A 14,501-nucleotide genomic window follows, 5' to 3' on the forward strand; every position below is an offset into this window, starting at 1 on the left:
GAGCCCCTTCAATAACATAATATTTGCAAGCCACCTCGAACTCTAGAATGTTATACAGTAGTCCGTATACGGCCATCCTCAAAACCCAACAACCCCCCTCCCCCACCCCTACTGCCAATGCTGCAACCCATTCAGCCAGTGTTAGTAATGTACATCTCTAATGTGTGAAGAGTGTGCCGAATGTCTCCTACATGGTACTAATGTCTTCGCCTTCACACGGAACTTCAGGGATCACCCCCCGCAGCAAACTACCAGGGCCCGAGGACGCCGCCAGCGACTGCTCCCCCTCCATCGATGTGCCGGAGTCCGAGCCAGTGTCTCCTTCTGGCAACCTGAGCTCCATCACTTAGGCCTCCCATGCCTGCGCCGCCTCCAGGGCCCTATTGTTATGGGACCTATGGGCCTGCTGCAATCTCACGGACCCCTCGCTGCCCACCCACAGAAGCAGTGCTGCTCTCCATCTAACTAACCTAGGGCCAACTGCTGCCTTCCAGTGTGATGTAATTTCCCTTTTGGCTAAAATTAACCCCAGGTCTATAAACTTGCTAGTTATCCTATTTTTATTGGTGTGTGAAAACCAGTGTAATAGGCAAGCTCCTTTATCCAGTACCACCTGCCGCTTAGTCACCTTACGAGCAACTCAACCACCTCCTCTCAATATGTCCCCAACTGAGGACAGTCCCACAGCATGTGGCTCAGACCCGCATCCTGTAGGCGGCACCGGGGACAGATCGCAGTGTCAGTCCGAAAATACGGATTTATTTTAGCTGGCGTAAGATACGCCCGGTGTAATACAAAGAATTGGATTAGCTGGAACCTAGCGTTCCTGGTACACTTCCAAGCTCTTTTAAGTATCTGTAACCAGACTGCATCTAGGATTGCTTTATCCAAGTCTGACTCCCAGTGCTCCTGCAATTTTTGCAGCAGGTTGAGCCCTTCCCCAAGCAACCGTTTATATAAACAGGTAACCGCCTTGCGTGTGCCCACCGCCATCACTACATACTGACATCCTCCGCTCGTTGGTGGTTCAGATAGGCCAGTACCCCAATGCCTCTGTTTGGCAGTGATCAGTGTCGCATTTATCAGGTAATGGCCGCGCGGAAGACCAAATGTATCCTGCAACGTACCAAAGGGCAACAACACGCCATCCGCATAAAGGTCGCCCACCATCTGCAAGCCTAGATCCTCCCACTCTGCCAAGGCGGACCAATCACCGCCGTGTGGCAACGCTGTGCACATGCCCAACGGGATCTCAGGCGCTTAAGGACACTGCACCCCGATTCTATTGTGGATCCGTTTCCAGCAGTATCTCAAGGTGCCCCCCATTATAGATAAATCAGCAGTCCTCAGTCGCTGCTGCAGAATCACAAAAGATAAGAGGTGTCTCTGCACCTCAGGCACCGGTCCTCCTTCCGGTCCCCGAAATTCAGACGCTACCGCCTGAGTGAGAAATTGAAATTGCGCTGCCAAATAGTATAACTCAAAGTCAGGAGCCGCAAGTCCTCCCTCGGCTCTCGGCCACATCAGAGTATCCAGCGCGACCCTATGTCGCCCTGCACCGCAGATGAAACTGCCCACCTCGGAGCAGAGCCGTCTAAAGAAAGCAACCGGCACCCGGATCGGCAGTGTCCGGAAGAAGTATAACCAGCGGGGAAGCGCCACCATCTTCAAAAGTGCTATTCGGCCTGCCACCGATAATGGTGAGGTCCCCCAAAACTTCATGCTACCTCTCAGATCCCTCATCGCTCTCTCAATGTTGCCCTCAAAGAGATCCCCCTGATCGTGATACACCTGTTTACCCAAATAGGGTAGGCACCTCGGCTCCCACACCAGATCGGGCGGCAGAGTAGGCGGGCTACATGCACTAGACACTGGGAAAACACAAGTCTTGGTCCAGTTAATCCGTAGCCCTGATATATCTCCGAAACAGGCTAGAAGGGATCGTGCCCCCACCAGAGCCTCCCCCGCATCCCCCCAAAACATCAGGAGGTCATCCGCATAAAGCAAAATATAGTGTGTACTACCTCTGAGCTGGAGCCCTCTGTATTCCCTCCCCATTCTAGCTCAGGTTCAATTGCAAGGGCAAACAACAATGGGGACAATGGGCAGCCTTGTCTAGTACCCCGTCCCACTGGGTAGGGAGAGGAAATAACCCTCCCCACCCGGACTCTAGCTGTCGCTGACGAGTATAGGATTGCTGCCCAACAAACGTAATCAGCTCCCAGTCCAAATGCTGTCATGACTGAACACAGATATGGCCACTCCAGACTGTCAAACCCCTTGGCTATGTCGACAGAAAGGACGAGCGCCTGCCCCTCCATTTTGCGGCCTCCATCTAATATCCCTATCAACCTACGTATGCTACTGGCGGTATTACGCGTCGGGATAAAGCCAGCTTGGTCTGAATGCACCAACCGAGTCATAAAAGGAAGGAGTCTCGTGGCCAGCACCCGACTCAGTATTTTATAATCCGTAATGAGCATGTAGAGGGGTCTGTACGCAGCTGGGTCAGTCGGCGGCATTCCTGGCTTGAGGAGCGGGACAATAATAGCCTCTCTAGTAGAAGTTGGCAATATTCCCGTCTGTCTGGCCTCCTGGTAAATCCCCAATAACCTGGGGGCCAGAGAGTCAATATATGTCAGATAGAATTCTACAGGCAAACCATCACTGCCCGGTGTCTTGTTGTGTGCCAGTTGCTTAATGGCACAGTGAATCTCAGCCAAAGTAATATCCTGCCCAAGCTCCTTTGCCTCCTCCTCCTCGAGTACTGGTAACTCCAAACCCTCTAGAAACGCCCGAGCTTCCTCCTCACCAGTCTGCAATTGGCTGGTATAGAGAGTCGCATAGAAGGATCGAAAGTGGTCATTTATGAGATGCTGCTCATAGTCCAGCCTTCCCGAAGGGGAGGCCATTGGCAGAATGGGTACACATCTAGGGACAGGATCAGCCAGCCAAGCCAGCAATGTGCCCACCTTGTCTCGCTCCGCGTGCTCCAAACAAGAAAGCCCTGTGATCAAAGCATCTAAGGCGTTCTACCCCCGTCGCCACCACCTCCCGCCGGGTCAAGACCTCGTCACGTGTGCCAGTACCACCCGAATGTGCCCTTTCAGCTTCACGAAGAGCTAGCTCGTCCTCTTCAATGTCCCGCAACAGCAATTTCCGAACCCCCACCCATTTGGCGATACAGATCCCGCAGACCACCACTTTAAAAGCGTCCCATTCCAAGGCCCCCGTCGTAGCTGATACCGCATTCTCCGCAAAGTAGTGCTCTATTCCTTCCCCTAACTCCGTGCGAAAGACCTGATCTTCCAGCATCTCTGGACGCAACCTCCAAATCGGGATCCTAGGGCATTCCAACTCCCAACAGAAGTTTACTAATAACGGATTATGATCCGATATGGTGCGCGTAAGGTACTCACTACTAATCGCTAAGGACGCCAGTCCAGGGCTACACAAAATGGCATCCAATCTAACATGCAGATCATGGAAAGCCGAGTAGTATGAATAATCCCTATCAGTCGGGTGTTGTGCTCGCCAAATATCAACGAACCCCCAACGGCCTTGCCAGTGGGCCCGAGTCCTAGCTAATTTATTGATCGGTCCGTGGGCAGTTGAGGATGGGATCTATCTGAGGCAACATCCACAACAGAGTTAAAATCTCTCCCCATCAACACTGGTGTCGTGAAATAATCCGCTAGAGCAGAAGACAAAGCCTCCAGGAAGGACGCCTGATCAATATTAGGAGCATAAACAGAGCAAAGGGTCACTACACGCCCATAGAGATGTCCTCTAACTGCAACAGAGCGGCCATCAGGGTCAACCAGTTGATTCAACATTTGAAAGGGGACCCCGGCCCTAACCCAGATCAGAGCACCCGGTGCAAAGGCTGAGTAAGTGGTGTAGTAAAGCTGCCCTCGCCATCTGCACTGCAAAGCTAGCCCCTCAGCCCCAGTCAAATGTGTTTCCTGCAAAAAAGCCACCTGCACGCCCCTGAGGACGAAGTAGGAGTAGACCTTATACCTATGCTACATGGAGTGCAATCCCCGAACATTCCAGGTTATACCTTTCACATCAGGTGATGAACCCATGCCAACAATGCGACAACCATCCAAAGCAACCCCCACCCTCCGATTGCAAGGTGGCGGTATCAGCACACAAATACACAACACCCGAGAAGCCCATTTTCTGGATCAAGTTCAGCAGCAGGCAGTATTCCTTAACCAAACTAAACCCTATCCCAAACAACCCCAGCCCACCCAGTACATCTTCCTCCCCCACCCAGAACAGGCACCAACATTGTGAATCCTATTCAAACTACCCCAAATATGTGCCCCATGCAAAGCTAAGGCAAACAAACTACTACCATCCGGTGGGGGGTGCAACCTACAGTGAATCAATAACGCAACTATTGCCCGCCCTGAAATCCCCACGAGTGTCGGGTCTCCCAGGCCTCCCCAGAGCTCCCCCCAACCTCTGCGCCCCCCAACTTCCAGCCCCTCCCGATACAATTCTCCAGCCCCTTGCACATCCACTGCATCACTATAATCCCCATGTAAGCGAGAAAACAGTAATTACAACACAGGATTCCAGTGCGAAAACTCCCAGTCCTCAGCTACCGCTACATCTACTCATCTAGCAGTCCGTCTGCAGTTCCGGCAGTGACCGTTGGCAAGCAAGGATCGTCTGTCGCCGAAGACTCCGCCTCCGATGGCCCCTTGTCACTACCAAGATCCGAGGCCTCCGGTGTAGTCTTCAACAGTTCTCCGGAGATCGCCGTCACCGTTCCAGGGCATCCCTTCGTTCTATAGCTGTCTGTGAGTTCAACGGTTTCTGCAGGCCCTGTCCACGGCGCCGCAACCGTCGTGACCTGCGAGCTAAAGATTCTCTAGCCTGTTCCCGAGCCTCCACTTTTTGACCATCCTTTCCTGCTCTGTAGGATTCCAGCCACTCCCATGCATCCTCCGGCGTATCGTGGAAGTGTGTTTGTCCGTCCAGCACTATGCGCAACTTGGCTTGGAAGAACAAAGAATACTGAATCCCTTCTGCGTGTAACTCCTTTTTGATAGTTTGGAAGGACATGCGGCGCTGTTGCGTATCAAATGAGTAGTCCGGGAAAAGGGTAACTTTACTGTTGTCCACTTGGAAGGGGCCATCACTACGGGCCCTCCGAAGAAGCAAATCACGGTCACGTAAGTGTAGGAGCCGCTCCACCACTGGCCGTGGGGGACGCCCCTGCAGCGGCGGCCTGGCCGGGACTCGGTGCGCTCGCTCCAAGGTGTAGAAGCTCGAGAGCCCCTCAGGGGCCACTACAGTTTTAACCCAATTCTCAAGGTAGCTCACCATATCCGGCCCCTCAATTTTCTCTGGTAGTCCAACCATGCGGATGTTATTGCGTCTGTTCCGGCCTTCCGCAACTTCGGCCCGCCGCTCCAGCACAGTGAGGCGATCTAGTACCCCGCCATAGTCGCAGACAGTGCAGTCTGTGCAGGGCCCACCTCCTGAAGCGCAGTTTGGGCCTGCTTCACACGGTCAGCAAGCTTCGAGTGATCTGCTTGTAACAAACCCAGCCCTGTCGCAACTTGCGCAATGTCCTGTTGCAGGGCTACTCGAGAGTCCGCTATGGCCGCCATTATCTTGTCCAGCTGGAGCTGAATCCCCGGGTCCCGTGGCAATTCTTGTTCCTCCCTACCTTCTTGAGAGGGAGAGTCAGCCCCAGATGGCGGCGGGTCCTCCTCCTTCCGCGCACAAGGCTTGCCCATGGCCGCGGGTGGCAGCTCTCCCCAATCCCATGTTGCGGGCCTCTTCAGATCTTCCGGCCTAGCTCAGTGGGTAACACCACCCTTACTCCCACTATGGCTCATAGATCGTCTCACGCTGCGGCAGCAGTCCCCCGGGCAAGCCCCAGCTACTGTGCGCTATCCAGTATGGGCTATGCTTGGGTCTGCAGGCTGCACCACCTCAGGTCCTGGGCCCACAGCTCTCCGTCACTCTCGAAAGGCCCCCCTCGGTGTTCCAGTTCAAAATGGCTCCTCGCAGTCCCGTGCCAGGCGGCAAGCCCAGCACCGCTCGCCGGCACCGCGTCACCGTGGTAAATCCACGGTTCCAGATCCGGCCAGCCACCTGTGTGCAGTTTGGCGAGTGCCATGCCCTGGCGACTCGCCAAACTGCACGCATTCAGGTTAAGGAATTTAAAAACAATGCATAAATGTTTGACAAGAGGTGTGCATCCCTACCTTTGAAAATACATTGTGTAAAGCATGCCCTAACTTGGGAAAGCACCCACATGAGAAGATTTAAAAATAATAGAAAGAATGATGAACAGTGCTGGACTCCACACGATAGGCGAGACAACGTGGTCCGTCACAAAAGATGGTGTTTTTAATTTTACGAACTGGAAAGCCTTCATCAATATTCAATGTACATGAAAATTGCCGATATTAATTGTGGAGTCTTTTAATGTTGTCACTAAAATTATGCGATTACAGCATTCACAAAAGGAATGGATTATGGGAATTGTAGTTCCTGGGTAAAAATAACTTGGTGTTTGGCTGGCGGGATAGGAGAAAACTACTGTCCAATGGGGAGGAATGAATGTATTTAAATGGAAGAAATAAAGAGGGAGGGCAAGCTCACCGTGTAAGGAGTAAGGAGAATGATCGTTAGGCAACAGCCATGGCAGGTATGGAAAGTTGCTACTGCAGTATTTACGATGGGATTAAAGTGGCCTGTTTAATGGAGCGCGAGCGGATGGATGTGCTCACAACGGCGTCAGGCTATAAGGCGATGTTGCCACAGGGTAGCAGTGGTTTAACAGGGGAGGTATACGGGGGGTTTGTGAGGAGTGAAAGTGAATGGGGTTGTGTGGATGTGTACGTTGGAGAAATGCGTGTTAGGTTATAAGAAATAAAAGGTATGAAAGAAGGGATGCTTGAAGACACGTTAAACCCAGGGTGAAAGTATTAGGCAGACGATAGGTCTTTGTGAGTCATGTGAGCAGGGGATTGAAAAACTGAGGAATGGTTTATTGCCCCGTCAGGTAAAGGATGCACACAATGAATGTGGTGATAATGTATGAGTAATAACAGAGAATATTGAAAGTCCTGTTTATTAAATTGTTTATTAATTTGTTATGATACCAGCGGACCTATTGTTAATATTGGCTGTTTTATTTTGTTTGTTATAGTGACCCCTGACGAAGGGCACCAGTGGCCCGAAATGCACTGGGTTTTGTAAAAATAAACGACACTGCCTCAGACTAAATTGCTTTTATCGTGTTTTTGGAAAATGTTCCACAACGGATCAAACAACCAGCACCTCTAATTTCCAACGTCCCTTAAAATAAGTCTTGTTGTGCTGACAACCTCCAGGACCTGCTGCGGTTCGGTCCCACTGGAATTACAAATAGAAACTTTGGAGAAGAGTGGAGGCAGCACCAAGCACGAAGTAAAACAGGACCAGAGTTGTATCAAAAAATATATGTTTCTTTTTATTTTCGTATTTTCAAAGTGCACAGGACAGCCAACGCGTTTCGCTCCCCAACCGTGGGAGCTTCGTCAGGGCAAAAGTACTGGCTGGTTAATCTTGCTGTAGCGCAATAAAGTTGACAAAGAAGCTGGCCAATGTGATGATAAAAATGCTAGTGCAAAAGATTCCAATATTGGGAATAGAAGTGTAAACATACGTCACGGGCCGTCAGGTTGCAAACGCCAGTTGCATGAAAGGTTAATTCTCAAATTGAATATTCATATTCCAAGTAGACTGGACATAAGGCGACGTATGTGCAGTCCTTGGTAAGCTGCTACCACACGTGCTCCAGAGCTTCGTCTTGTGGCAACGGCCCGCGGCGGATTCAATTGTGTTTTTGCATGAGGTTCGGATGGCCCAGCTTAAGCATTAGAAAACGTGAAAATTGGCAAGCACCACCCCACGTGTGGAGGAACTATGCTGGAAAATGAACCTAACTAAAATGTTTAGACATACGGATTACATGTGGAATAATTGGACGAATTCGAAACTATTGGATGACATCCCATGAGGGCGCTCTTAGCTGTGCGATGGGAGGGGGAGAGTTCTCACTGTCATTTACAATGCCAATAGCTTAAACTTGGGTAAATGCGAGACCTATTGCATTGCAAGAGTTTGAAAAATTGCAAGAGTTTGAAAAAATGTGCTGCATTACACTGCATAATTTGGCTTTTCTTGCTGCAAAATTTAATCAACCCTGCCGCATAATTTGGTTGTTCCGTGTTGCATTATTCCAATGGCCCTCATCACAAGTTCCCTTCAGAAATTGGCATATAAACATGCAGCTTTTCGGCTAGACTCTTTGAAAGTTGTGCTGTAGATTTCGTTGTGCAGCAATAGTTAACGTTATGTCACTCAGGAACGTTACTTATGAAGTAACAATGCGAAAGAAAAAAACATTGTGAGATTTATCCAACCCTTCCAACACGACAGTGGCGATTCAGGGAAGGTCCATCTCTCTACCAGAGTACCGGGAGAAGGGCAGTGACACGCCAACGCTAATTGTGATGTGCTTATTTATGTTGTGCTTAACATTGGGGTTCGTAATTGTCAACTGGCCATTCGGAGTAGAGAAGAAAATCGAGGTGGATGGTAGAATAATCAAGATATGGTGGAGGAGGTGTAGAATCTGACCGCCCCTCCCGAAAAAAACGATAACGCCCTGCAGCCTTCCTCCCCCACAACAGCTTTTTCTGATGAGGATGTAGTCGGGTGAGCAAAATGTAGCCGTTCCCCACTCTGCCCCATTTACGAGGTCTGGGAACGGACTGCACACCCCGTAACATGTGACATCATATAAGTAAACACAGAAGTAGCACAAGTGTTTACCGGTCAAGAGGCTCACTGCTCAAACCTGTGGGCTGCAGCCTGTATCCTATGCCAGACTGTAGGGACGGGTCCATGCCACGACCTGCGTCATGTTTTCAGTTTGCTGTTGGCCTGCCTGACATCAGGTCGAGAGGAAACTCTCGGGCTGGGATAACCCTCCCTCCTATGTTTTCAGTTGAAACCTATACGGCTATGATTTTCTTACAATAAAATAAGTCATGAAAAAAATTGTGAGACCTATTGCATTGCGATGCCTGCATGTGGCTAGCGAAGGCATTTGCTACGCCATTGCGTAACGCCGCAAAACAAACCATCTTGTCATCAATAGGGCAAATCCTGCTTATAGCAAGCGGGGCCTCAGAGCGTGGCGATATGCAAACGCAAACAACGCAGCTATTTGCCGGGTCCGAGCCACAAAACAATCAAAGGGAGGACGGATGACACGTATGGAGAGGCCGAGTGAAACGGCATGCTCTCCATGTGTGAAAGCATCTTTTAGGTGTGCCATGTGCGCCTTCTGATCTTTGAAACACTCTGACGAGCTTTTATTGAACACACTGGGACCTGGCGCATTTACTGTGTGTTAAAAGTACCTCAACCCTAGGGACTCTTTTAAAACCTCCATCTCCAACAACATTTTAAAAAGCAGCCCCGCCCGCAATGGAAGATCCAGCAGCCCCACGCGTGTCTCAGTGGGGCTGGGCGGGCAGGGCTGACAGAGTGAGTGGAAAGAATGTATCCCTGTATGGCATGTTGCTATGACAGGGAGCTCTCTCCGTCCAGTGAAGGAAACACAAATTCCACGGAGGTAGAGGGCAGTGCTGGGACGAGCAGGAAACCATTAAAATAAAAGGTGTGGAGAGAATAATGAAACTATTAACAGCGTGGCGCTCAAGACAAGTGCCATGCTGAATATGTATGGAAGTGAGTGTATTTCTGTAACTCAGCATGCTGGGCTGCAAAAATCGGAAAATAAAGTTCCTTTCAAAACACATATAAACCACAAAAGCGGAGGAAAACAGTAGTTAGGTTGTGCTGCTTCGGGAATAAATGGAAGTGAGTATCGGATCAACAGCCAATTAAAGGCCAGCTAACAAGAACAATGCCAAAGTTAAACCAATGGCATGCGGCAAGAGAACTTACACAGCAATAGGCGGAGTTTCACCCAACATACAGATTACTTGATGTTCGGAGAGACAGCGAATGCGCTGCCTAGGCGAGACCTAAAAACTGTAGCAATCACCTTGGGGTACCCTCAGAGAGAGTCTCTCGTGCCATGTAATCCTGCTGCTGCCAGCACTGAAATTATGACTGGATATAATCCCTAATGGAACCCAGGGAGGTGCTGCCTCTTTCAATGTTGTGTTTTATTTGCATGGAGACACCACAAGCCATTTCCTTCCCTTTGTACAAGCCCCTGAATAATCTGGTTCCTCGTGTTCTGATAAACACTGCTTCAGCAACTCATATACTATAAACACCTGATTTAGACCCACATGAATCAATTGCATTTGACCTCATATGACTCTTCCGGTGGCAGCTAAAGCTTCTGGTGAGTCACATGCCAGCCAATCACATGCATCAAGGGAGACTAGAGCAGATTTCTCACCCTAAGATAGGGAGCTTTCCTGAGCAGGCCTTCCTTGTTCTGATGAGAAGTGATGGTTGAAACGTCGTCTACCACCCCAATGGACTGAATACATGAAAATGACCAACTGATTATTAGATATTGAGCAAGTGGTGTCGGAAAGCTAGTGAGTGGACAAGGCTGGTTACTTAAGTTTATGGAATGGTTTATTGAACATAAGGGGGTTATTAGTAGGGTGTATTTGTCAACATGTGACATTCCTAGCAGGTACTAGATGTTAAATTACATTATTGGTGAGGATTCATTAATGTAATCTGCTGTTTGTGGTTTGTATGTTTATTCCATGAGACTTGCAGGTTCTTTTTTCTGATGTTTCTGCAATTTCAGACGAAATGTGCTTTTTTGACGGGAGTGACATCTTAACCTGGGAGCATGAAATGAAGACAAAATACCTCCGTAAACAGCAAGAACAGAGTCAAAGCACAGACATCTCCAACAAGTAAGTCTGTCCCTCACACCACTGTAATGCATATGGTGATGCAGGCCTGCACTACCTCTAAAGGCAGCAGGGCCTGGAGTTCATTCATTTCAAGATACCACTTACTCCTTCGCTCACTCGTTCAGTCACTCATGTTCTGTGGTACCCAAAGAGTAGCTTGTGCACTTAACATGCAGAGGCTGATGGTGTACAATCAAACCAACTAGACACACTAAACAGGCCCACTCTTTAGATTTACAGTTACTTGACATCACCATCTTCCCCCTTCCCTCCAGGGCCTTGTGCAAAGTTGTGACAGTTTATTTACACAGCAGATGAATCCTCTGGGTTGGTGCATGGTACTTGTTTACTTAAGGTCTTCTAGGCAGAGATGTGCTTGACAACATAATAACAGTAATATGACCAAGCAAAATAAACTGAATACAAGCAAAGAATTGTAGAAAAATAATAGAAAGTGCCAGCAGACTATTTAGACCGACTGAAAGTCTCCTTTGACCGACAGTTGGGCATCCAGAACGCTTCCCAATACATCTTAGGTGTGGTAATAAATCATTGTTTGGAGAGTGTTAGAAATGGGATCTCTGGTTGGCAAAAGGCTTGCGCCAAAGCCAGGCAGAGACCACCACTCTAGTCAGGGCAAGGGAGATACACACCAGAGATAACCCCTGCTCACCCCCTTGGTAGCTTGGCAAGAGCAGTCAGGCTAATCCTGGAGGCCATGTGTAAAGCGTTTGAACAACACACACACAGCAGCAACACACTAGGCACACCACAAAAGGAACTCCACACAAGGTTATATCCAAAAATAGCCTATGTATTATCAGAAACACATTAGAGTAGTAATCACACAATATACACTGTGCCAACTGGCACTAGGCAATATTTACAAGGGACTATATACACCCGACAGGGCTGATTGGGCCTCTGTCTGGACCATCACAAAGTGGAAAGAGTAAATGTAGAACTTATAATAAAAGAAGATCACAACCAGTAATTACAGGCAAACACTGTACTCAGAATTATCCAGCAACATGAAACATAGGATGCACAAATCACCTAATAATAAACCACAGTAGAGGTATAAATCATGGTGCATAAATACAGTACATGAATCACATTTCCTGCACATCTACATAAATCACCTTAGAGCCTGGCGCCCTACAAACCTATGAGCCCCCCCTGGCCAACTGGCCTTCTCATGGGCTCAAATGCCCTATGTCCTGCAAAGCCAGGGCTGGCTGCAAAAGCAAAGTGCACAGTTGCACAGCCTAAACGTGGCAGCTGCCCACTAATAGCTGGGCAGCTGTGAAAATGAGCCTGGCCACCAGCGTGCCTTCTGAACCCCTCTCTGGGACTCTAAACAAAATGCTCCCAAGGAAGAGAATTGGGGCTGGCACTATGGTGCTTCCTGAACCCCTACTGGGGCTCCTAAGAAACTATGGCCTCACGTTGCAGCTGTCCTCTGTCTGGCGGGGCAGCTGTAAGTATGCAAATAGGCCCTGGCACAACTGTGCCCTGGGCCTCACTGGGGCTCTCCAATTAACTCTGCCCCCTCGTTGGAGCCCCACGGGCACTGGGAACAAATATGGCACAGTTGGAACGGCCCGCTGTCAGGTGCGGGACCGCTCAGACAGCAAGAAGAGAAGCCCCTACTCACTGGGCTCCTTCGGCATTGACTGCTCCGGTGGGCTTGCTCCTTCGGTCGACTAGGCACATCGCGGGGCTCTCCTCACCATACGGGAGCCCCACTGTGCCTCTGTGTCTACCTGGCTTCACCCGGGCCCCCTCCTGGGACCAGGGACTTCGATGAAGAGCCGGCAAGGGTCCGGACTCCCCACGTCTCTCTCTTCCTTGCCGTGCCTACTATCAGGCTTTCACTGCCTGTGTTCCAGTGGCGCCGGTCAGGGATTGGCTTTGCGATGGTCTTGCCCCGGCTCAGGCAATAGACGCCTGACTTCCGGTTTCATGCTCCACGGCACCCGGTTCGCAACGGTGATTCTTCTTTGGATCTCGGCAATGCGGGGTAGGCTCCTGCTTTAAAATAAAGGCAATTGCGGGGTGGGCACCCGCCAGCGGAGCACAGGTGCGGGGTGGGCACCTGCTCATAACATGTGCATAAAGCAGGGTGAGCAGCCGCTAGAGAACACAAATGCGAGGTGGGCACCCGCAAAAGCAGAGGCAAACGTGGGGTAGGCTCCCACTCGATCAACAGTGCAGGGTGGGATCCCTACGCTCGGGATTCTATCAGCAGTCCCTTCTGCAACAGCGTGTGGTCAATACATATGCTCCTTTCAGCAAAAAGTGCTTTCCAACTAAAATTAAAGCGCGCACAGTCACTGAAGTCCAAAGTCCGGGGGGGGCAAAGGCTGAGCCCAGGCAGGTCAGCACACAGGGCCCTCCAGCGGGTCCTCCTGGAGCCTAGCAGCAGCAGCCCCCCCCCAGTCAGGAACAGCACAACAACTTTCATGGAGTCACAGCCCATTCATTTTTGTTAGATGGTGGCTCGTTATCAGACACACCACAGGAGGGCACAGCCAGCATTCAGGGCAGGCACAATCCTATTCAGGGACCAGAGACCTCCCCTCCCACTACTCAGAATGCAGATGTCCCTATTCAGCCTAGCGCTGACTCACCCTGCCCCTCCTGGAGCCACCCACACCTCACCAGCCCCTGTCACTCAAAAGCCAAACATGCAATTCACATCATGCAGGCAGACCCATAGCACACAGAAATGTCAATTTCTAAAAGTGGCATTTCTAACATAATCACAATAAATCTGTGCACACAATTGCACAACATTTACAGGGCTGGACTGGGAACCAAAACCGGCCCTGGCAAAGTGCTCGCGACCGCCCTTTTTGCCAGGGCCGATTTTCGGCCGATTTTGTTACAGGGCCGATATGCTGCAAAAACGTCCCTGTAACAAAAACAGCCCCCAAGGGCCCAAATCGGGCCCCCCACCCGTGCGGCGCACCGGGGGATTGCCCGTGCCCGCAACGGCTAGTCCGGGCCTGAACATTTCTAAATAGCATTTTATACATACCAGACTTAACCATGCTGCATCTCTCAAATCAGGATTTACCACTGACACACATTTCATCAGGGAATCCCCCATGCATTCCTATGGGAGGGCAGGCCAATCTCACTAAATGTAACACAGAGCGCATGCACTTTACACTAAGCCAGAGTGCGAAAGTGCCCAGAAGCCTAAAACCACTACCACCATGTCAGAGCGTAAGGCAAAACATTCAGGGGGAACCTGCCAAAAAGGGCTGAGTCCACCAGAGATAAAAAGAAAGAACCTGCAAAACCAAAATAAAGGTCTCTTCAGGTGCAATCCTTGCAGCACACAGCAGGAAGTGGGGAGTTTGGACTCGGCTGGGGAGTGGTCAAAGGAGGTTCACGGTGGGTTCACCCCACCTGAGATCTCCTCCTGTTTCAGTTGGGTCACTGGAGAAGGGACTACCTGGACCATGAACTGTTCTTTTGAGTCTGAAGGCAGTGTCTCCCAGCCACACTCTACTGAGGTGTCTGAAGCCGAGGATCAATGACCGTAGAGTA

At 50.1% G+C, this 14,501-nt stretch overlaps 1 protein-coding gene across 2 annotated transcripts in view; it reads left to right on the top strand.

The window, feature by feature from the left end:
• The window catches only part of LOC144773619 (transient receptor potential cation channel subfamily M member 2-like), a 1,811,195-nt gene that overhangs the window by 1,530,961 nt on the left and 265,733 nt on the right, over positions 1–14,501 (top strand). For both annotated transcript variants that reach the window (XM_078658765.1, XM_078658766.1), the window contains one exon: positions 10,829–10,940. In XM_078658765.1, coding sequence (XP_078514891.1) covers positions 10,829–10,940 — 112 coding nt within the window. The remainder of the gene's footprint in view (positions 1–10,828; positions 10,941–14,501) is intronic.

Source organism: Lissotriton helveticus, chromosome 8 (assembly GCF_964261635.1).
Source record: "Lissotriton helveticus chromosome 8, aLisHel1.1, whole genome shotgun sequence".
Lineage (NCBI taxonomy): Eukaryota > Metazoa > Chordata > Amphibia > Caudata > Salamandridae > Lissotriton > Lissotriton helveticus.